This window comes from Chiloscyllium plagiosum, chromosome 20, assembly GCF_004010195.1.
Source record: "Chiloscyllium plagiosum isolate BGI_BamShark_2017 chromosome 20, ASM401019v2, whole genome shotgun sequence".
Classification (NCBI taxonomy): Eukaryota; Metazoa; Chordata; class Chondrichthyes; order Orectolobiformes; family Hemiscylliidae; genus Chiloscyllium; species Chiloscyllium plagiosum.
In genome coordinates, this window is record NC_057729.1 from 11,159,094 (window position 1) to 11,184,300 (window position 25,207).

Here is a 25,207-nt window from a genome sequence, read left to right on the forward strand (position 1 = left end):
ATCAAGGTTAATGATATTATTCCTATCCAGGACTTGAATTCAAAAGTAGGTGTAAAGTCTTAGTGAGTTTTAAAAAGATTTGTAGCTCAGCTTGACGTTCTGGATGTAGGTTTGTTCACTGAGCTGGCAGGTTCATTTTCAGATGTTTTGTCACCTTACTAGGTAACATCTTCAGTGAGCCTCCAGACGAAGCACTGCTGATGATTCCTGCATATAAATAAATGATTTTTATTTATATGTTTGGGTTGGTGATGTCATTTCCTGTGGTAATGTCATTTCCTATGGTGATGTCATTTCCTGCTTTTTTTCTCAGGGGTGGTAAATGAATATCAACTAGCCACAAAATGACATGACCCTCTCTCACTAGTATCCTTTCATATAGATAAGAAAGGTCACCACTTTGGGACAACACATCCAACCTAGGATAAGCCAAACAGAGACATACATGAGAATTCCCAGAAGCATAGCATTCCAACAAGAACTCTATCAACAAACACATTGAGTTGGACCCCAATTACCACACCCTCAGTAAAATAACAGGTAATGACATCACCATAGAAAATTACATCACCAACCCAAAGAAACCCAAACATATAAATAGAAAGCAAGAATCATCAGCAGTGCTTCATCCAGAGGCTCACTGAAGATGATACCTAGTATGGCGACAAAGCATCTGAAAATGAACCTTCCAGCTCAGCGACCAAGCCTACATCAAGGGGTAAATTTTGTTTGGCTTCTGCTCTGATGTCTGGTTAGCTCAGTTGGCTGGATGGCTGTTTTTCACTGTAGAGTGGTACTGAAAATGTAGGTTTAATTCCTGAACTGGCTGAATGTCTTCTTAACCTTGCCACTTGCCTGCTGTGTGGTGACCCTCAGGTTAAGCTCACTGCCAGTCCTCTTTCTCCAGTAGGACTGTGGTAACTGTACCTTCACAGCCTCTCTCACTCGAATTTAACTTTCTTCTGAGGCTGATTCTACATATTTTCCTGCTTCCCCTCTATGTCTTCTTTGTGTTCTTTACGACATTTAACTTCAAAGATGCATTTATTTGGATTGAAAAGAAGTGACTAAGAATTTCCACCGACTGCAAAAGCACTGCCTGAGTGATTCAGCAACTCCTTCACAGTCCAGTGCTGTAGTTTGCTGGCTTTTCCACCCCTTATCCGACCTGGACCCCCAGAGGGAGCTCTTCTATGTAGCCTTGATAAAATATAGAGGGGGAAGAGAAAAAAAACTTAATTCATTGCCTCAGTGAGCCTTTAATTTGCATAGGTCAGCTGTTGCTCTTTGTAGGCTTGTTATTCTTTAGATTTACGAGAAGGGGTGGATTGAGTTGGCTATAAAAGTTTTGCAACGGGACGCTCTGCCTGTAGAGTTGGAGGGGGGACGTTGCCTGGTGTGAAACAGCGGAGTGCGAGCGAACATGGCACAAGGTCAGAAGCAATTAACCTGCTGGAGTGCACGAATGAAGTTATTGTAGCAGCAAAAGTGTGTGTTCGGGGAGAAGATATGAGGGGTTTTCCTCCAATGTACAGAAAAGTCCTCCAAAGTTACTCTAGTAGTTTAATATTCTGAAATCTGAACTGACTGACTCAAGTTAGGCTATTAGAAATTGTGTTGTACATTCAAACGAAATGGATCGAATAATTATTTGTGAATTGTGAGGTTGGTTCTGAGGTTCTCTTACTGTCATTACTTCTTCTGCTTGCTCCCTAGTTATGAGACTAGCATCCACAGATTTTCACTGCGATGTTAACAACAATGCCCACAGGACAGCAGATTTCGGCTACTCCAGGCTGATTGTGAGACGCGGGGATCGCTTCACCGTCACCCTCACATTCTCCGGGCGGGGGTATGAGTCCAAGCGGGATCAGGTCTGCCTGAGTGTGGAAACAGGTAACGGTTCAATGAATTCCAACACCGCTTCCCCGTGTCGTTGTAGAAAAGTCATAAATTCAACAAAAGGATGTAGCCCCAGGTTCTCCCAAAGTCTCGGCATGCAGCCAATTTCCGCGCAGCAACCCACCCATACACACCAAAGTGAAAATACCGAGAGTGCCCACGCTGTGGAAGCCAAGCACCCCGGATTCTGGAAATTTCAAATAAGGGCAGCAACGGGGGGAGGAGAAAATCTCAGCAGGTCAGGCTGTAGTAGAGTTCATGAACGTTAACACTATTTCTCTCCACTTATGTTTAGCTAATTGAGAGACAAGGGTTGGCCAGGCCATTGGGGGAGAAATTCCCTGCTCTCCACCAAAAATAATTGCCTGGGAGATGTCTTATATCCAAATTAGATGGGGTAATGTTGTAAAGTCTTACTGGAAAGGTGTTTTATATAATAACTATTGTCAGTGATGTTAGGTTAGAACATTTAATGGACTTCAGTTTAAATTGGTCAAATCGTTTAATAAAGTAGCAGAGAGGGATATCTGATATGAATGTTTGCAGCAAGGTGGCTCAGTGGTTAACACTGCTACCTCACAGCACCAGGGTCCCAGGTTTGATTCCAGCCTGGGGTGACTGTCTGTGTGGAGTTTGCACATTCTCCCCGTGTCTGTGTGGGTTTCCTCCGGGTGCTCCAGTTTCTTTCCACAATCCAAAGATGTGCAGGTCAGGTGAATTGGCCATGCTAAATTGCCCATGGTGTAAGATGCACTAGTCAGAGGGAAATGGGTCTGGGTGGGTTACCCTTCGGAGAGTTGGTGTGGACTTGTTGGGCCGAAGGGCCTGTTTCCACACTGTAGGGAATCTAACCTCAATTTTTTTTTCCCAATTGCTCATGTCAACTTATAGATGATGTGCGCCATCAATATTATTAAGCTAGTTGTATTTAGAAGGATTCCTGGAGAAATATAGGTGTAGAGTGCTCATGTTCACAGAAAAAACATTCCCTAAATGACCAACATTGCACTTCATCAGACTGGTGTTAAGGACAGAGCATTCAGATTGCAATAGATCAGCCTCTCCTCTACACTTTAAAACTGAAAGTGAAGGTCCCTCCACACTATCCCCATCAACTACTCATGGGACAAGTAATAAACAGAATTGTATACAGAGTTTAGCGCCAACTGCTCTATTAAACTGAAGGTAAAGATCTCTTGACACTGTCCATATCGAACATTCCCAGGGCAGAAACTGCATAAGGTTAGATTCAAAGTAAGACTCCCTCTATTGTTTTAAACTGGAAGTAAACTGAGAGTAAGTCCAGAACTAGAGGGCATAGGTTTAGGGTGGTGGTACATGTATGGAATGAGCTGCCTGAGGAAGTGGTGGAGGCTGGTGCATTGAAAAGGCATTTGATTGGGTATATGATAGGAAGGGTTTGGAGGGATATGGGCTGGGTGCTGGCAGGTGGGACCAGATTGGGTTGGGATATCTAGTTGGCGTGGACAAGTTGGGCTGAAGGGTCTGTTTCTGTGCTGTACATCCCTATTACTCTATGACTAAAGCTCCCTTGACACTGTCTTCATTAAACCCACGACAAGATCAAAATTCTCACAACACCAGATTATGGTCCAATTTGAAAACACTGCTTTCGAAGCGCTGCTCCTTCATCAGGTACTAGTGAGAGAGGAAGACCTTAGACACAGAATTTATAAGGAAAAGATGGAAGGGTCATACAACTCATGTGAATGAATTGAACATGTCAAAGCTGACTCTTTGTTGGTATGGAGGTGCAGGTTTCGATTGATTAATATGCAAATCCCAAGGCCTCTGTAATTTCCCTTGAGATTTACCTTTTTGAAGGGGTTTCTGAGCTGAAGTTCCCTTGAGTTTGTTAGTGGCAGCATTAGGAGCCATTCACTTTGCTCCGTAGAACAGTCTGCATTGAGCCAAATAATAAGGAGCTCCCTTCTGGGACGTTGCTGGGCCAGTCTCCCTCCCTGCAGATATGGGCTTGGGCTTTCAGACATTGGAGTTTCAAAACCTGTAGGGAAATTCTACCTTCCAGTCAGGAAAGTGAACATTGTATGTTGTGCCTTGTTTAAAAAAAACATGCCTACAGGTTGTTCTGTCATACTGTGCATTTCATCAATGCAAATTCGCTGTAACGCAATTGACAAATTGGGATGCTGTTTCTACAAGGCGAACTTTTAAAACATGCACTGGCTGTAACACGATTACAGCACCAACACTTTAATCACTGATTCGAAAGCATGATTTTTCTGTAATGTGTGGTTACTCAAGGAGTAGTGTAGCACTTACTAACTATATCTCTTATGTTCACATCCGAGTCATTTATATAAATGACAAAAAGTAGAGGACCCAGCACCGATCAGCAGTGGTAGGAGTCAGTGTAGCTCAGCAACACTCAATTCAGAAATCAAGTTATTCAATTGAACATGTTAGTATTCGTGTGTTTTGTGCCATTAACTCATATTGTAAAAATGACTTGAAAATAATCTTTTATTTGTTATCAACCACAAAATTGACTGATTGTGTTTAATTTATGATTCTGTAACAGTTATGCTTTAAAAACTGGAGGAGATCCTGCAAAGCCTAAATATAGAATAGACCAAACACAAGTTGCAGAAATACCAGACAAATTGACAAATTACTGTATTTTAAAAACAGCATATTGATGCACACTGCTTTGTTATATCCTGCTCTTTGTGCCGGGTGTTATAAAATGTAAGTTTACTTCTTTCTTTAATGTCAAAACTGCTTTGGTTTTGTTGAGTAGAAGTGGTATGTTTCTTTAAATTATGCATGGGAAATCATGTCTCATAAGCTTGATTGAGTTTTTTTGAAGAAGTAACAAAGAGGATTAATGAGGGCAGAGTAGTAGACGTGATCCATATGGACTTCAGTAAGGCATTCAAAAAGGTTCTCCATGGGAGACTGATTAACAAGGTTAGATCTCATGCAATACAGGGAGAACTAGCCATTCAGATACAGAACTGGCTCAAAGGTAGAAGACAGAGGGTGGTGGTGGATGGTTGCTTTTCAGACTGGAGGCCTGTGACCAGTGGAGTGCCACTAGGATCGGTGCTGGGTCCTCTACATTTTGTCATTTATATAAATGACTTGGATGTGAGCATAAGAGATATAGTTAGTAAGTTTGCAGATGACACCAACATTGGAGGTGTAGTGGAAAGTGAAGAAGGTTACCTCCGATTACATCGGTATTTTGATCAGATGGACCAATGGGCTGTGGAGTGGCAGATGGAGTTTAATTTAAATAAATGTGAGGTGCTGCATTTTGGGAAACCAAATGAGAGCAGGACTTACATGCTTAATGGTAAAGTCTTGGGGAGTGTTGCTGAACAAAGAGACCTTGGAGTGCAGGTTCATAGCTCCTTGAAAGTAGAATCACAGGTAGATAGGATAGTGAGGAAGATGTTTGATATGCTTTCCTTTATTGATCAGAGTATTGAGTACAGTAGTTGGGAGGTCATGTTGCAGCTGTCCAGGACATTGGTTAGGCCACTGTTGGAATATTGTGTGCATTTCTGGTCTCCTTCTTATCAGAAGGATGTTGTGAAACTTGAAAAGGTTCAGAAAAAATTACAAGGATGTTGCCAGGGTTGGAAGATTTGAGCTATAGGGAGAGGTTGAACAGGTTGGGGCTGTTTTCCTTGGAGCTTCGGAGGCTGAGGGGTAACCTTATCGAGGTTTATAAAATCATGAGGGGCATGGATAGGATAAATAGACAAATTATTTTCCCTGGGGTGGAGGAGTCCAGAACTAGAAGGCATAGGTTTAGGGTGAGAGAGGAAAGATATAAAAGAGACCTAAGGGGCAATTTTTTCACGCAGAGGGTGGTACGTGTATGGAATGAGCTGCCAGAGGAAGTAGCGGAGGTTAGTATAATTGCAAAATTTAAAAGGCATCTAGATGGGTATATGAATGGGAAGGGTTTGGAGGGATATAGGCCGGGTGGTGGCAAGTGGGACCAGATTAGGTTGGGATATCTGGTTGGCATGGACGGGTTGGACCGATGGGTCTGTTTCCGTGCTGTACAGAGGGAGGAGCAACATTTCAGAACCAACTGAAACCTTGATGCAGATATTACAGTAGCTCACAAATGTGCATCATGGTTGGTGTTTCTTGAGTGTTACAAATTACATGGGGCAAATTTTGAGAATTTATGATAGGGTAACGTTAGCAACAAATTGAAGCTCAATTATACATCTCCTGTGATTTTTACGTCTGTAGAATCATGTTCAAGTTCAGCAATTATTGGAAAGGCAAATGGACGAATGCTCTACTTCAAAGGAATGGAATATAAAACTCCAGAGGTCTTCTCAAAACAAAGAAGGCACTAGTTAGATCACATCTGTGAACTGTGAACAGGTCTGGTCCCATTACGTAAGAAAACTTTATACTGGCATCAGCAGCAGTCCAGAGAAGTTTAACTCGGTTGAATTGAATCAAATTTATTGTCATGTGTACCGAGGCACAGTGAAAAGCTTTATCTTGCGAGTAATACAGGCAGATCACACAGTAAGTAGCATAGATATTAATTAATAGGTAAACAGCGGCAAAAACAAAAACGCAGATACAGACCAATGTTAAGAGTTTGTGAGTGCATTCAGTATTCTAACAACAATAGGGTAGAACCTGTTGCAAAACCAGCTGGTGTGTGTGTTCAGGATTCTGTACCTTCTCCCCAGTGGTAGAGGTTGTAGAAAAACATTGCCAGGGTGGGATGGATCTTTGAGAATGCTGGTGACCTTTCCTTGACAGCAGACCTGGTAGATGGATTCTCTAGATGGGAGGTTGGCGTTTGTGATTGTCCGGGCTGAGTTCACCACTCTCTGTAACCGTCTTGAATGGTACAGTTGCCATACCAGGTAGTGATACATCCAGACAGAATGCCCTCAATGGCACACCTATAAAAATTGACAAGGGTATTTGCCATCTTGCCAAATTTCCTCAGCTGCCTGAGGAAGAAGAGACGTTGTTGGGCCTTTGTAACCAATGCATCCACATGAAAAGTCAAGAAAGCTTGTTGTGGATGACCACTCCCAGGAGCTTGACACTCTCCACTCATTCCACCTCTGTGCTGTTAATGTGTAAGGGAGCAGGCGTAACATCCCAGCGAAAGACAATAATGAATTCCTTGGTTTTGCTGGCATTGAGAGCTACGTTGTTCTCAGTCCACTATTTTTCCAGGTCTTCCACCTTCCATCTGTAGTCTGTTTCATCGCCATCTGAGATTCGATTGACCTAGGTGGTGTCATCAGCGATCTTGTAAATGGCATTAGTCTGGTCCCATCGCTTTCCTTGGATTCACATGAAGGAAAACTGATAAGACCTCTTATGCAGTTACTGTTGGGATAGGTTCATTAGAACTTGTCAGAATAAGTGTTTCCTCTCTGCCGAAGATCTGCTCAAAGCTAGCATAGAAAGTGTTGAGATGATTTGGGAGGGATAGGTCATCATTGCTATATTGCCCTGTCTCTTTTAAGAAACTGTGATGTGATTCAGTCCTTGCCATAGTTGCCAGGTGTCTGTCTGGGTCTCTAGTTTGGATCAGTATTGGTCCTTAATTGTCTTAATGGCTCTGCGAAGGTCATACTTGGATTCTTTATATTTGAGTGGTCTGCTGATCTGAAGGCCTCACGCCTGGATTTTAGCAGGTTCCGTATGTCCTGATTCATCCAGACTTTCCTGTTGGGGAACACCCAGATTGAATTCCTCAGTGTGCAGTCTTCCACACACTTGCTGATAAAGTCTGTGACGATGGTGGCGTACTCGTCCAAGGTACCTGTGGACTGTTTGAACACGGTCCAATCAGCCGATTCCAGACAGCACCGGAGTTGATCCTCTGCCTCCTCCGACCAGCACTGGGCCTGTATCCACAAGGAGGTCTCCTGCTTGAGCTTTTGGCTGTAAGCCGAAAGAAGAAGCGTAGCATTGTGGTCGGAGTTCTCGAAATGAGGGTGGGGTATGGAGCAGTAGGCATCCTTCACAGTGGTGTAGCAGTGGTCTGAAATGTTCTGTCCCCTGGTGGGGCAGGTAATGTTCAGGTTGTGCTTGGGCAACACCTTCCTTAGATTCTGGGTATAGAAAGACTTTAACTCATCTCCACCTACCTCGATACTGTCCTACTTCCATTGGTCCAGGAACTCCCCACATACATTCGGGATACCACTCACACCCTCCACCTCCTTCAAGACTTCCATTTCCCTGGCCTCTAATGCCTCATCTTCACCATGGACACCCAGTCCCTCTACACCTCCGTCCGCCATGACCAGGGCCTCCAAGCCCTCTGTTTCTTCCTCTCCTGATGTCCCCACTAGTACCCTTCCACTGACACTCTTATTTGTTTGGCTGAGTTGGTCCTCACCCTCAACAATTTCTCCTTCGAATCCTCCCACTTCCTCCAGACAAAAGGGGTGGCCATGGGCCCCAGCTATGCCTGTCTCTTTGTCAGCTATGTAGAACAGTTTATCTTCTGAAGTTACACTGGCACCACTCCCCACCTTTTCCTCCACTACATTGATGACTGCATCGGCGCCACCTCGTGCTCCCATGAGGAGGTTGAATAGTTCATCAACTTCACCAACACATTCCACCACGACCTTAAATTCACTTGGACCATCTCTGACACCTCCCTCCCCTTTCTGGACCTCTCCATCTCCATCAATGATGACCGACTCAACACTGGCATTTTTTACAAATTTACTGACTCCCACAGCTACCTGGATTACACCTCCTCCCACCTACCTTCTGTAAAAATGCCATCCCGTATTCCCAATTCCTCCGCCTCCACCGCATCTGCTCCCAGGAGGACCAGTTCCACTGCAGAACACACCAGATGGCCTCCTTCTTTAAAGACTGAAATTTCCCCTCCAACATGGTTGAAGATGCCCTCCAACAACATTTCATCCATGTCCCGCACCGCCGCCTTCAAACCCCACCCCTCCAACCGCAACAAGGACAGAACCCCCCGGTCTTCACCTTCCATCCCATCAACCTCTGGATAAATCACATCTTCCACCAACATTTCCGCCACATCCAAATGGACCCCACCACCAGGGATATATTTCCCTTCCCACCCCTTTCTGCTTTCCGCAAAGACCGTTCCCTCTGCGACTACCTGGTCAGGTCCACACACTCCTTCAACCCACCCTCCCCTCCTGGCACCTTCCCCTGCCACCACTGGAATTGCGAAACCTGCATCCACACCTCCCCTCTCACCTCCATCCAAGGCCCAAAGGAGCCTTCCATATCCACCAAAGCTTCACCTGCACTTCCACACATGTTATTTATTGTATCCATTGCTCCCGATGCAGTTTCCTCTATGTTGGGGAGACCGGACGCCTTCTCACAGAGCACACCAGAGAACCCCTCCAGGACACCCACACCAATCAATCCCACCACCCCATGGCTGAACATTTCAACTCCCCCTCCCACCCTGCTGAGGACATGCAGGTCTTGGGCCTCCTCCACCGCTACTCCCTCACCACCCGATGCCTGGAGGAAGAACACCTCATCTTCCGCTTCGGGACCCTTCAATCCCATGGCATCAATGCGGACTTCACCAGTTTCCTCATTTACCCTCCGCCACTTTACCCCACTTCCAACCTTCCAGCTCAGCACCATCTTCAATACCTGTCCGACCTGTCAATCTTCCTTCCCACCTATCCGCTCCACCCTCCTCTCTGACCTATCACCTTTACCTCCACCTCCATCCATCCATTGCAGTCTCAGCTACCTTCTCCCCAGCCCCAGCCCCCTCCCATTTATCTCTCCATCCCGGAGGCTCCCAGCCTCATTCCTCTAGAAGGGCTTTAGCCCGAAACTTCGATTTTTCTGCTCCTCAGATGCTACCTGACCGGCTGTGCTTTTCCAGCACCACGCTAATCAAGACTTTAACTCAGTTGATTCTGGGTATGGAAAGAAAGGATGGGCATGTGCTCACTGGAGTTTCAAAAAATGAGATGAGACGTTATTTAAATATCTAAGATTCTTAGGGAGCATGACAGGGTAGGTGTGGAAATGCTGCTTCCAACTGCTGGAGACCGCAGGATGAGAGTGAATAATCTCAGAGTATGAGGCCACCATTTAAGACAGCTATAAGGAGAATTTCTCTCAGTGAATCTGTGGAATTCTTTACTGCAGAGGGCTGCTAAGGCTGAGGTTGTTAAGAGTATTCAAGGCTGAGGGAAAAAGATTATTTTTAATTAGTAAGGGAATCAAATGTTAAGGAATAAGGTGGGAAAGTGGAGTTAAGAATTGTCAGGTCAGTCATGATCTTATTGAATGGTGAAGGAGACATGATGGGCTGAATCGCCGACTCCTGCTCCTATGGTTTCTGGTCTTATGAAGTCATCATGACATGTTTTGCACACAGTCAAATTTTGCTTGATCTTAAAATTATTTGCCAGTGGAATTCAACGTGAAATGATTGAAAAATAGCTGAAGTGTTGGCGGCCCAGTTAATCTCAAGTAGTTTGTCGCTAATCCTTTCTAATGTCACAGATTGTCAGTTCTATACTTAGGACACATTTGAAGCTGCATTTTGTTTTTGCTACCTTTTTTTCTCCTTTGAGTATTAATTCAATTCTCTTTTGAAAACTACTATTGAACCCTAGCAGGCAATGTATTCCAAATTGTATCCACTCAGTGTTTTCAAAACGTTCTTCCTCCGGGTACCTTTTGTTTTGAAGATCACCTTAAGTCTGTACAATCTGGTTCCTGGTCCTTTAGCCATTAGTAACATTTGTTTAACTTTGCCTGAACCCCTCTTAATTTTAATGTTTCTTTGTTCTACTCTAAGGAGAGCCAGTTTTTTTCCAGTCTATCTACATAACTAATCACACCACCGGAATTATTCTTGTAAATCTCTTCCATATCATCTTTCAAGCCTATATCAAACAAATTATGTGAGCCCTGGTTCAGCTATTTTGACCGGTTCAAGCAGCTGTTCACACCTCATTAAAGTGTGCTTCCTGTCCAATTATGGTTGTTTGCTTGTCCCCTTCACAAGTTCCAGTCTCTGTCTTACAGTCCAGGCTAACTTTAGTGCTTCATATATACAAAATATGACTGTTGGCAGAATCTGTATTGGTAAAGAATGAATATCCCGACAGGGTCACAGCGTGTTGATGGTCTGAAATATCAGCACTGCTGACGACTTCCACAAGAGGAGGTAATAACTTGTTTCTGGTTTTGAAAAGGTGAAAGCGAGTAAGTCATCTGTAATGAACATCACACTGAAACAGTGAAAAACAACTAACCTAAGGAAGTAGTGTGAAAATACATAAACATGGTGGAGTAATTTCATAGGAAAGCCCACATGAAAGATGTAGGAAAAATAAAATGAAACGGAAAGTTGTGTTAACTTGTCTCATACAGCCTAGCCTTTCCCAACTTTCTACATCAGCCAAAAGCACCCAAACACTAAACAGATTCAGGGAGACTGCATTTGTGGTCACATGGTTAAGATGATGAATTTGAAATCCATAGGGATTTCCCAACATGGGTTCAATTTTGCTGACTATTCTATAAAAGGTCTTTTTGGCATGAGGTAGTATTCCTAATTGGAGCTTGGAAGATCTGGGTTCCAGTCCCTCCTCAAGATGAGAATGTAATGAACGTTGGCCATGATCCATTTGGATGAAAAGGAATCTGGTATCTCTGATCTTGTAACTGTTATGTAATACACAATTTGTGAAACATATTTCATCAGTAAGATTATTTGGACTGAGTTGAAATACATCTGAAATGTTTCATTGTTTTCGGTATCACTACTTTATTAGAAGTGACATGTGGTGAATTCAAGCAGAACTACCTCAAACAGGTGAAAAATGTTTTACTCCTTTATTTCGCTTTATCATAACCGAAAGGAAATCATAGCCAAGAGGTACTAGTAAACAATTTTAAACATTAACAGAACTGAGAAGTTATGCTTAGATAGATTGAATAGTTTCAGTTTCTTTCTGTAGAAAGAAGTTTGAGGAGTGGTCTAATGGAGGTACAGAGGAATTTAATGGGATAATTGATGAGAAATGCTTCCACTGGAAGTAGAAGGACACCAAAGCAAGGGATAAAAAATATCAGGTGGTCCTTAATATATGTTATTGAAAAAAAACCAGAAGAAATCTCTTTGCCTAGAGAGGTTAAAATGTGGCATTGAACCATGTGGAGTATTTGAGAAAAGTAGTGTAGGTGTCTTTAAAAGGAACCTACAGATCCATGCAAGGAAGAAGGAGGAGAAAGGATAAGCAGTTAGGTGAAATGGAATTAAGATTGGAAAAAGCTGATGTGCAACATTAACACAAACAATGGCTAGCTGGACAGTCTGGTTGCTTCTGTGCTGTAGATTTTATATAATTCTGTGTAATTTAAATATAAATAAGGTAGATAAATAACAGGACAAAAAGATTTAAGTACTTTCCATTTTGACAGTTTGAAAATAAATTGTTTTAGTTTTGCTTTAGCAGAGACATTAAAATGACATGTCTCAGCCAGTGCTGTAAACCGAACATATTACATAAACAGAAAACAATCAATCGATTCCTGGTGGGAGTCCCTGCAGTAAAATGCTCTCATTAACTAAATATATGGTTTTAATCTTCTAGTTTGTTGTTTGCTGCCGAGAAAACGAGCCCATTACATTTAAATATATGTTGCTAACATTTGCTTTCAATAGTTCCTACTGAAACATTTGGGCATCCATTCAGTTGTAGATGTTTCAGCTTTGGCATAAAACAAGCATTATTTCAAATGGAAATTAAAAGGAAAGTTGGATAAGGTACGTAACAGACAATCCATTGCCAATGCAAAGTTCCCCATGGTGATTCCGCTATTCATCATCCTAAATGGGTTTTAACACCTCCATTAAAACAGCAGACAGCGGGCGTATTAAAAGTATTATGAATCAATACGTTAATAGAACAAAGGGTATTCTGATTCTTATGTTGTTCAATTACATAGATTAGACAGATTGTGCAAACTACACGACATATCACATATCCTGTGTTTGAATCCTGCCATGTCAGATGGTGAAATTTGAATTCAATAAATATGTGGAATTGAGTCTAATGATGAGCATGAATCCATTGTCAATTGTAGGGGGAAAAAAAACTATCTGGTTAATTAATGTCCTTCAGGGAAGGAAATTGGCATCTTTAATGTTCTGGCCTATATGTGACTCCAGACCCACAACAATGTGGTTAACTCTTAACTGCCTACTGATAATTAGGAATGGACAATAAATGTTGGACTAGCCAGCAACACCCTCATGCCATAAGTTTTAAAAATCACAAAATCAGTTTTATACTAGTGTACTGTCCGTTCATACTGTCTGTATGGAGTTTGCACATTCTCCCTGTGTCTGTGTGGGTTTTCTCTGGGCGCTCCGGTTTCCTCCCACAATCCAAAGATGTGCAGGTTAAGGGAATTGGCCATGCTAAAATTCCCATTGTGTTCAGGGATGTGTAGGTTAGGTGCATTAGTCAGGGTTAAATGTACAATAGTAGGGTAGGAGTGGGTTCCTCTTCGGAGGGTCAGTGTGAACTTGTTGGATCTAATCGCCTGTTTCCACACTTCAGGGATTCTATGATTTCTATGATCATGGGTTCTACTCCCAGAGATATGACCCTATCTAAGGAGAAGTTGTTGGTGTAGTGAACCAATACTGTGACAATGGTTTGCAAAAATCTGCAACTGATGATTCAATGTTGTTTTGTGTGGATAAAATGCACATATATAGTTATACACTTACTTAAAGTGAACAACTTAACATAGAAAATGGGAATTTGCTGCTTCAATTATTTATTCCACAAACTTTGCATGTTAAAGGACTTCTGATTTAGAAGCTCAGGCTGGAATAAATTATGAGGATGAATTAACTGAACCTTGATTTCATACTGAGACTGAAATGAAAGAGTCTTGGTTACTAAATAGGCATTTTATTTTGATATGTTTGTAAGCAGAAACAAGCCACAAACACAACAGTTTTGTTCACACATTCAATGAAACTAAGAGACATTTGTTTATTCAAACAATAATGGTAATTTGGAACTCCCCGCCCAAAAAACGGTTGTGGGTGCTGAGACAATTGAAAGTTTAAGATTGAGATGAACAGATCTGGTGTAAGGTTAACAGCATGAGGTGACATGAAACAAAAGCATATAACTGGAGCTGAGATACAGATCAACCATGATTTAATTCAATTGGCAGGACAGACTTGAAGTCTGAACAGTCAGAACTGTTCCTTAATTTAAGAAGTAAAACTGAAAAGATTGGAGTACTCTGTGCAGTTTTGATTCCCTTATTTGGCAAAGGATATAGTTGTAATTCAGAGGAGGTTCACTGCATTGATTCAAGTGATCAGGCATTTGGCTTATGAAAGGAGATTGAGCAGTTTAGACTTATATACTCTCTGGAGTTCAGAAGAATGAAAGGAGATCTGAATGAAGTCAAAAAATTCGAAAGGGGCTTGACAAAGTCAACGTGGAAAGGATGTTCCTCCATTTGGGGCAATCTCGAATGAGTAGTGATCGTTTTAAGATAATGGGTAAGAGATTTAAAACAGAAATGAGGAAAAGTTCTCTTTAAGGGTTGTGAATCTGCGAGGTGATGCATTTTGGAAGGGCCAATGCAGGAGGGAAGTATAAAGTAAATGACAGAACCCTTCGAAGATTTAACATACAGAAATCTGTAGGTGTACAGGTCCACAGTTCTGTGAATGTGATAACGTGTGTGGATAAGGTGGTTAAGAAGGCATATGGTATGCTTGCATTTATCAGTTAGGGCCATAGAGTATAAAAGTTGGCAAGAGCTGAAAATGTGTTGCTGGAAAAGCGCAGCAGGTCAGGCAGCATCCAGGGAACAGGAGAATCGACGTTTCGGGCATAAGCCCTTCTTCAGGAATCTGCTTCTGTGCAGAGGAGATGACCTGAGGGGTGCAGTGAGAGAGGGACTCACTGAAATCTTTGTAGAGGGAGGAAGAGAGCTTCTTCAAGGAAGGCATCCTTGTAAGAGGATTCACAGTAGGTTAAAATCTTTGAGGAGAAAGTGAGGTCTGCAGATGCTGGAGATCAGAGCTGAAAATGTGTTGCTGGAAAAGCACAGCAGGTCAGGCAGCATCCAGGGAACAGGAGAATCGACGTTTCGGGCATAAGCCCTTCTTCAGGCTTATGCCCGAAACGTCGATTCTCCTGTTCCCTGGATGCTGCCTGACCTGCTGCGCTTTTCCAGCAACACATTTTCAGCTCTGATCTCCAGCATCTGCAGACCTCACTTTCTCCTAAAAGTTGGCAAGTCATGTGTAGCTGTACAGAGGGAGAAGGTGAGGACTGGTAATCAGAGTCGAGAGTATGATGCTGGAAATTCCTGATGAAGGGCTTATGCCTGAAACATCGATTCTTCTGCTCCTTGGATGCTACCTGACCTGCTGTGCTTTTCTAGCACACACTCTCGACTGCAGCTGTAGTTAGGCCACATTTGGAATATTGTGTACAGTTATGGTTGCCAAATTACCTGAAGGATGTGGAATTTAAATTCCACCAACAGCAGTGGTTAGATCTGAACTCCTGCCCCAGAGGACCTGGACCTTGAGGAGTCCAGTAACATTACCAGCAAATGCAATGGAAAATGCTGGTGACTTTCAGGAGGTCAGGTAGTATCTGTGGAGAGAGAACCTGAGTTAATGGGCCGTGTTTTACAGGGGTGTGGACTGTCCACCCTGTGCCCCCTGAAAGAAAGTTGGCTGGTTGCTGTTGTGCCCGACAGAAGCCTTACCCACAATCTGAGTGGCCGGCAATAGTCCCAGTGCCAGAACTCGGACCGCGGGCAGGAGCATGAAGGAGAAGGTAGCTGTCCAAAGCATGAACCAAAAACAAATTTTCTCCCCTGCAGGTGTAAAGGATCATAAATTCCATTCGCTGTTGAGTAGCAACGTTCCTTGAGAGCAGCCTTCGCTGTTCTGATTAAAGATCATTGGTCAGCAGTGTTAGGCGGCTTCTCTTTGCACAGATGCTGTCTGACCTGCTGAATATTTCCAGCATTTTATATTTTTATTTCAGATTTTCAGCATCCAGAGTTTTGCTATCATTCCAGAACTCTGGATTCAGACAGCCCAGTCTGAGGGAGGGATGTGCAAGTTCCATGATTATTCCATGCACAGTGCAAATGTATTTTGAGAGAGTTAAATGCAGTTTCATGGTCTATAACTTATAACAAAAGAGATTCCATTACATATGAATCTGTGCTTGCATTTATGAAGAATTTGTGTGGTAAATATTGAAATTAAAAAAATCTTTCAATTCATGCTTGATTGGATGGAGTGTGCAATTCCTCTGAAATTGGTGTGAAACAAAGGAGAGGGGACTTTACTATAAATGTGTCTTAATTTCCCCAATCTCCTAGTCTCTTGAAATCCTTGGCAGTGGCCTGATTGCTCTCACCATACTGTTGCTTCATTGGCGTGTATTTTGATTATTCATTCTCATTGGAAACTTTGCCCAGTCTGTCCAGGCCACTTTTTTCTTCAATGTCTCTACCTTTTCCAAGTCTAAATGCCTGTATTTGCCCTTGACATCACCAAATTAGCCCAAGCCCTACTGAAAACATTGGCCTACAATGTCTGAGCATAAGGCTTAAGATGTCCTGCACCAGCATGACTAATACATCAAGAGGTCACATTAAACAAACAGAATGGCTGAGCACACAGCCACACTTCATTCATGCTGGTGAACTGTAATGGCTTTTATCCACCTGGAATCTCATGGCAAACCTGTACAAGAACATGTAGCATCCACAGTATAAGGGTATCACATGAATGAACTCTGAGTTTCAAAAGGACTTTCTTCTTTTTGAACAGTTTTTTTTCCTATGTTGGAACTGTTCAACTCAGACTGCCAGTCTTTGTTTGATCCCTGGCCCATGTTTTGTGAATCAGTGGTTTGAGTTAAAATAAGCTGTAAGCATCCTTCTGCTTGAGTCTACTGCTTGCAGTTTGTGCCTGTCATGTTTATTCTGTCATTGAGCCACCTTAGATCTCTTTGAGGAGAAAGTGAGGTCTGCAGATGCTGGAGATCAGAGCTGAAAATGTGTTGCTGGTAAAGCACGGCAGGTCAGGCAGCATCCAAGGAACAGGAGAATCGACGTTTCGGGCATAAGCCCTTCATGATGAAGGGCTTATGCCCGAAACGTCGATTCTCCTGTTCCTTGGATGCTGCCTGACCTGCTGTGCTTTACCAGCAACACATTTTCAGCTTAGATCTCTTGTCAACTTAACATGCTAAAAGAGATCAAGACGACGACAGCAAGTAATAATCAGAAGTTTAAGCCTGAATCTTTGCTCCTGGGTCCGAAGCACAGAATAGGCACAGTTCCTGCCTCACCAATTCTGTGAACTTTATATCCAAAAATATTGCTCTGGTGCTTTGAATATTTGTTGGCCTCAGTGGGGGAGGAGCTGTGTGGTGAATTTTGTGGGAGTCATGGCAGGCAACCCCTGAATGAATGCAAACTGGACGTAAAGTCTGCCTCAGTGCACTGACAGTTTGTTGAAGTTCTTTTCAAAATAAATTGCGCAGTAGCTTTGCAGCCCTTTGACCTTCCATCACAAAGTTCCCAAGCCTCATCTATGCCATTTTATGCCCCCACCTCCATTCTGAAGTCTCAGAACTTCCAAGTCAACCTGCCCACCTCCTTACCATCATAGACTCTGTGCTAATGTAGTGTCAATCTATGCCCCTTCAGCATTTCTGCTTACAGTTACCATGCCAATTCATCAAGCATCCATCATGGGAAGTCCTCAGAAACCATGCAGAAATTTGATAAAGTAACATTCTCAGATGTCTATAGAGGAATTTGCTTACTTAAAAATATCTGCATGAACGAAAAACCACTCATTGCATTTAACTTCTTTTAATCCATTCTAAAAACAAGTTTTGGAATTCACCATACTATACCAAAACTACTACGACTAGTTACCATTATAACCCCTTGGAGCTGTGGATTAAACTGTGAAATGAGAGAAACAACCCTCTGAGAATGAGAGGTTTTGAAATCAGTCATACAGGCACTAGCCCTGTAGTGATAATCCTCAGGCTTATGTCAGCATAGAGTAAAATAACACTTTTTTTCAAATAGTTAAAGAGCAGAAGTTTTAAATGGCTTGACAGCTTATTTTGCCTATTTCTTTTGACACCAAATTTTGGCAAACTTTTTTGACAGTTCTCTCGACAATTCTAGTGAATTAATGCATTTTTTGTGCTCAGTTGTGTGTCTATTTTGAACAACCCCACACAATGTCATACCTCTCCCAAAGAGTACCTGACATCAGTCAAACCTGAACTGGGACCATAACCCAAAATGATGTCAAGCAACTCCACAAAATTTATGACTTGCTCCTTCCCGGCCTAGTCTGCTAATGTTGTCCTAGTGGTTGTTAATAAGACATGACTGGAGGCAGTCGTGGCTTGGTCTCCGTGAACCACTGGTTGACAAATGCTGACCTGCTTATAATTCACTGTCCCACTTCCCACACACCATAAAAATGGTGGTGGCTGTGTTTGTGAGTGGAACATATTCCAGTCTCCTGAGCCATTCTAGCAAAAACTGAGGGGCATCATGAAAATGTTGGGCTGAGGATATAAAATGGGGACTGTCTGTGTCTTGTGGTGACAGGTGACTGTGGCACCAGAATCTTCTTACTTAGATTTAAGATGAACTTGACTGAATCTTAGTATGGATGGTCTGCTTTACCCTATGCATTGATAGATTTAAGATGACAATTTGACTAGCTGGAATCTCTCTCAACATGGTTATGAGATTAGATTAAAATGTGCTTGTGTTCAGTTCAGAATGCAGGTAATCTGAAAAAGCCTGGGAGGATGAGAAACAACAAAGTAACATAACAGGTAGATGCAAAGTGTCTGTAACTGTCACAAATGCAGGTAAATGTTTCCATCAATGGAGATTGTTGCATCTAAACACAAAGTGGCCATTTTGCCCACAGGAATTTCCACATTCTGTGAGACACAATTGACCAAGTACAATTGCTGATACGTATAGGCAGGATATTTTGCCATACCACTAGAAAACTGCCTACATTAATTTAAATAGTTCAGTTGAATCTTCAAACGTTTCCTGATCCACCAGAACCTCAGATAAAAGTTACTCATTTGGAGATAGTGGAGTATCTAATGAAATGGTATTTTTGGAGTGCTACTTTTCAAAAGTCAAAAAACATTTCCATTCTGGATATCTAGACTTTAATTTAATTCAGTTTTGGATAATGTATCTTCAATGATCCATTAGCTGGTCCTGAGGTCCCTCAGCCGATTTGTTAGTGCATCTTGTAGACCTTTGGTACCTCATCCTGGAGATTAGCCATTGAGCAGAAGATAGATAAATCAGCTTGCAGAATCATGTCTTTCCCTTTGTGAGTTCAGTGCTTAAGGCACTTTATAAACACACTGGTCACTTCTGATGGCTGGAGCCATAAACCACAGCTTTTAGTGAGGGAAGGCCTGGTCACTAAATTGAAGAAAACTGACTACCCCCATAACACTGTGGGCGGTATTGTCTGAGAGCTGTCAGCCTGTTGGTAGAGGCAAAAAACATTTTTTAACCCAACTTCTGAAAGACATTTTTCTGCTGAACGTTAATGTGTAAATGTTCATTATTTCTAAGCAAATCCTAAGTTATCCAAAACACTCCTGTGGATCCCCTTGCAATGCCTTGGTCTATTAAAATTGTACTTCATATGATATTATAAGACAGATTCTGCTGTACATTGAAAACGTGTTGTTAGTTCACATCATTTAAATCGCAAGATCCTTTCTTGCTTTGAATATTGCCAAGTGTATTAATTTCAACAGAATTGTGAAATATGGCAATTTATTTTATTTAAATTGATTGTACCATTGTTCAACAGTGGTTGGTTTGTTTTTCTGGTGATGTTATCACAGCAGATGTTTAGCTCACACCTTTCTTGTGACTCCTACACCCATTTGAGAGGCAAAGGAGGCCTCCGTTCTCGATCTGAAAGATGACATCTCTGAAAGTGCAGATTATTTTCTCAAATCTCTGATGGAGGGCTTGAACCTGCAATTGTGTGACGCAAAGATGCAACTACCACCCTGAGCCAAAGCCAATGTATTTTAGAAGTACCTGACTGGAAGAAATCTATTGAAATTAGTGAGAGAACGGAGCAGGAGAATAACTAACTAGTTTTACAGGGTGACATCAGAAATAGCTAGCCCACGGTTTTTCACTTTTTTTCTCAAAGGAAGATCACAAAATGGTCCACAGCTGGTACTGGTAGACATCTCATGAGAAAGATAAAACTAATTTGAGGTGACTTAACAAAAATCATTTAATAATGCACGGTCATTATATCTCATGTGACAAAGCAGTGAATGCAGCCAAGTTGTCAGAAGAGACTTCGATCAGAGGTAAACCATTTTCTCAAATTCAAGGAAGAGAGTTGATGAGTGAATTATATTGGAGCAATTTGCCAGTATTGAGTTCTCAATTTCTGAAGATCAGATGGCTGAAAGCTCATAACCTATCTGCTCTCTTGTCTGCAGTCTGATTGTACATTCAATTTCCCTTTTTCTCATGTTTCAATGTTACAAAGGAAAAATGAAAAACAAGGTTTCTAAAGCATTTATACAGGAAAATAATTTATGAGGTAATAATCATCGATAATAAAAACTTAGAATTATTAGTTGATGAGTTTAGTCACATTTGACCGTAGGAGAAAGTGAGGACTGCAGATGCTGGAGATCAGAGTAGAACAGTGTGATGCTGGAAAAGTACAGCCGTTCAGGCAGCATCCAAGGAACAGGAGAGTCAACATTTCAGGCTTAGGCCCTTCCTGATGAAGGGCTTATGCTTGAATCATCAACTCTCCTGTTCCTCGGATGCTGCCTGACCGACTGTGCTTTTCGAGCACCAAACTCTTTAACATTTGACCATAGACCTAAATCCCTTTGAATAGTTACAAGATAAACTCGCAGTGATGACAGTTCTGCTAAGAATCTAATTCATGTTCTGAATGTTAATAAAATTCTGTCTTTTATTTCAGGTTGGATACCTTCAGAAACAGCTGGAACGAAAGCCCAGATGTCACTGTCAAATACACTGGTTGCAAATAAATGGAATGCTGCTCTTGTAAGCAATGTTGGGAACAAGCTATCCCTGTCCATATGTTCACCTGCCAATGCCAAGATTGGGCTTTACACTCTAACATTGCAGTGCACAACACAAGGCCAATCTGCATGGTTTGACCTTGGACAAATCATCTTGCTCTTCAATCCATGGTGCCCAGGTATGATACTTATTGAAAGAGCCTGACATAACGTCTGAGCTGTTTGATACATAAGTGTTATATTAGCCAGAAGACATGTACATTCTGAGAGCAAATAAGAAAGCTTGTTAGTTCGTATGTGCTGAGTTATAATGAGAGTTTCCTAGTTGTACTAAAACAAAGAACTGTGGTTGCTGGAAATCTGAAACAAAAGCAAGCATTGCTGGAGAAACTGAGCAGATCAGGCAGCATCTGTGGAGAAGGAAACAGAGTTAATGTTTCAGGTCCAGTGAAGTTACATTTCTTGAGAATGTATCAATCGTTAAATAAAATGGTTTTGAGCAATTGTATGGTTACAGCCCTCTGTGTATAATTCCTCATATTTTAAAGTGAGATAATCTTTATTGAGATAAGCAATGGCCATTTGGGGGAATAAAACATTTTTCTTCTTTCTTTAATTATTCTTTTTGCTATGACGTACGCCCAGTATCAGCATTGGTATGGGCCAGATGAAGTATCCTTTCCCTCCTTAGTAGTTCAATTGCAAACTCAGAGGAGGAATTCCTATGTATGTTTCTTGTCTCAAGATTAGGCATCCTCTGTAATTTCAGATTCTCAAATTGTGCAGAATGATTATCATTTTGTGTTAAGGACAATATTCAATAGTATTTAGATCATATTTACTTCAGTTTATTGAATTCAGATCAGCATCTGAATTTACATTGCAGTAGTCCTAATCATTACTGGATTCAAATCAAGATCCTTAAGAGAAAGGGCAGTGAAAAACATCTAATTCCCTTAACTTGTAAGGGTACTCCATGCCCATAAGTTTGTGTTTGTTTGACCAACATCAGTAGGAGCTGTTATTAAGTTGGTTGACTCACTAATGTTGGCAGTTGTTATACTGTTTGTTAGTTATTGTGACTTTACAATGGCTCATGAAAACTATGCCCCAGAAACTCCTCTCAGTCAATCTCAAAGTATCCCTCATAGGTTTGATTACCATGACTATTTATATTGGATATTTGAATTGGATTGCCTGTCTTTCTGTTATTGTCTACATCCAGCTCCAAAAGGGGACTCATCCTGCTATCTGTTTTACCTTTGAAGTTTACAGACTGTAACTGCAAGTATTCCTGGAATGGCTAACCTCCTCGAGATTCTTGTTTCAAATTTTCAGATGATGCTGTCTTCCTAGACGATGAAAATCAACGCAAGGAATATGTACTGAATGATCAGGGTTTGCTCTTTCAAGGTTCAAAGAACCACATTGTAACCATGGCTTGGAATTTTGGTCAGGTACTGAAGAAGTTAACTTTTCTTTTCGTCAGCTTCAGTGAAAAATTAGCTGAGAAGAATAAGCATAGACACGCACACAGACGCACATAATTAATCAAGTCTGATTTTATCCTCATTATTGCTGCACATGTTATTGTTGATTCTTGCTTTCAGTTTGAACATGGTATTGTGGATATTTGCTTGAAATTACTGGATAACAGCTTGAACTTCAAGAAAAATCAGGAGGAGGACTACTCCTGCAGAAATGATCCCGTTTATATCAGCAGGATTGTGACAGCCATGGTAAGTACTGAAACCCAATGCCTTCTGCTTCTATTATAATTTAATTATCTCAGTAGGGAGGAAATTAACTGTTCTATATCTGTTTGTCCACTGTTATCTTTCCAAAGATCATCATACAATTTTTATGAAAAGAAGTGAAATAATAGGATTCATGAATCCACTTTGAATATTCCAACTGGCAAAATCTATGTTACCGGAGTTGGTGATGCTTTAGGTGACACTGTAAATCTATACTAATCACTGATAACCAAGTAAAGGCGAACAGAGATTAAATTTCCTCCAGTACTTTATGATAAGGAACTGTCTGCGGGGTATGCTGATTTCAGTCTGCAGAGTGGACAGATTTGAGTTCATGTCCTAAGACTCCAATGAACTGAATTCACAAAGCCAGATGGCATGTCGTAGGTGACTGCACATCCCTGTAACAAGTGAAGAATAAGAATATCAAGCACCCTAATGGGAACAGCTGGGACCCAGAAACAGCTGGCATTCCATATTGATTTGGGAAGGGAGGTAACTGAAAATATTAGCATTCTTAAGGAAAGTCCAGAAACAATTGTGTCTTACAGGTTGTCTTAATGATGGTGATAACTGAATGAATCAGAGACCCACCCAGATTGCAGAGTGATTCTGCATCTACTGGTTTGGTAGATATTTATGGTCTAATTTGAAATGACTCACGCAGCAAGTGGCTGCACATTAACAATCTCTTTAATGTCTAAGTTGTGATCCTGTATCTCCTATAAATATCTAAAATAAATATACTGACCAATTATAGATTTCATGGAGTTGTACAGCTTTGAAACAGACCCTTCAGTCTAACTTGTCCAATCTGATCAGCCATCCTAAGTTAATTTGGTCCCATTTGCCAGCATTTGGCCTATATCCCTCTAAACCTTTATTATTCATATATTAATTCAGATATCTTTTAAATGTTGCAATTTTACCACTTCCTCGGGCAACTCATTTCATACATGCACCACCCTCTGCATGAAATATTTGCCCCTTAGCACCCTTTTAAATCTGTCCTCTCTCACCTTAAACCTATGCCCTCTAGTTTTGAACTCACGTACCCTGGGAAAAAGATCTTGTCTGTTTACCTTATCCACACCCTCATGATTTCATAAGCCTCTGTAAGGTCACCCTCAGTCTCTGATGCTCCAGGGAAAAATAGCCCCAATATCTGACCTAAAGCAGGGAGACCAGAAGTGAACACAGTATTCCAAAAAAAGGCCTAACTGATGTTCTGTAAGCCGTAACATGACATCCAACTCCTGTACTCAACGCACTGACTAATAAAGGCAAGCATACCAAACTCCTCCTTCACTATCCAGTCTACCTGTGACTCCACTTTCAAGGAACTATGAACCTAAACCCCAAGGTGTTTTTGTTCGGCAACATTCCCCAGGACCTGCCCATTAAAGTCCTGCCCTGATTTGTTTTACCGAAATACAACATCGCTCTTATGTTAAGGATGTGGCTGTCACTTATTATTAAAAGACTGTTTGTTTGTCTATTTTGTTTTAGAATAATGCAACACAACTGTGAAGCCTGTTGATTGATTGTCAGTACCAATTGCCAGGATGTACACGCAATCAGCGTTTTGACTATAGCAGTAATTGCTGAAGAATTCTGTTTTACCTCCTGCCAATACAATCTATGTCACCAAGTAGTATTGTCATACTATGTAATATATTAAATTTAATTCATATTCCTTATTAGCTACTTTGTAAAAGTATTGCTTTTACTTGTTCAAACATTAGATTCATTGTTAACTCTTACTATTCCATATGGGAAGAGTTTCCTGAGATTTTAGTTAGCATTTCCTCAGGTTCTAAAAGTACAAAATTTGGGGATATTTCAACTTGATATTGCCTTATAGTGTAGATCATGGACAAGGTAACCTAATGGAAGTCCCTTTATTTTGAATTCTACAAAATTGGTGGCAGTTCAATTTAGTGCACTTGTCAGTAAAATTTTGAAAAGGTTATGACAATGCCTATAACTAAATGCCAACTTGGGTTCTGTTCATGGAATGCTTACAGGATTGCTTTTTGGAACAGTTTGTGATGGAGCCCACAAGGGAGCAGGCTATTCTGGACTTAGTGCTATGTAATGAGCCAGATTTATAAAAGATCTTAAAGTAAGGAAATATTTAGAAGGCAGCGATCATAATATGGTAGAGTTCAGTCTGCACTTTGAAAGAGAGAAGGCAAAATCGGATGTAATGGTGTTACAGTTGAATTAAGGTAACTACAGGGTCATGAAAGAGGAACTGATGAAAATTAACTGAAAGCAGAGCCTAGTGGGGAAGACAGTAGAGCAACAATGGCAGGAGTTTCTGGTTGTAATTGAGGACACAGTACAGAGGTTCATCCCAAAGAAAAGGAAGATTACCTG

General features: G+C 41.4%; 1 protein-coding gene across 2 annotated transcripts in view; it reads left to right on the forward strand.

Moving 5' to 3' along the window:
- Positions 1-1,249: 1,249 nt before the first annotated feature.
- LOC122560024 (protein-glutamine gamma-glutamyltransferase 2-like) overlaps positions 1,250-25,207 on the forward strand; it is a 72,008-nt gene continuing 48,050 nt past the window's right edge. The window contains exons 1-5 of one of the 2 annotated variants that reach the window (XM_043710184.1): positions 1,250-1,272; positions 1,717-1,896; positions 21,005-21,247; positions 22,407-22,525; positions 22,679-22,807. In XM_043710184.1, coding sequence (XP_043566119.1) covers positions 1,719-1,896; positions 21,005-21,247; positions 22,407-22,525; positions 22,679-22,807 — 669 coding nt within the window. In that variant the 5' untranslated portion in view covers positions 1,250-1,272; positions 1,717-1,718. Of the gene's footprint in view, positions 1,273-1,303; positions 1,434-1,716; positions 1,897-21,004; positions 21,248-22,406; positions 22,526-22,678; positions 22,808-25,207 lie in introns of those variants that run through there. The other variant, XM_043710183.1, reaches the window with a different exon arrangement.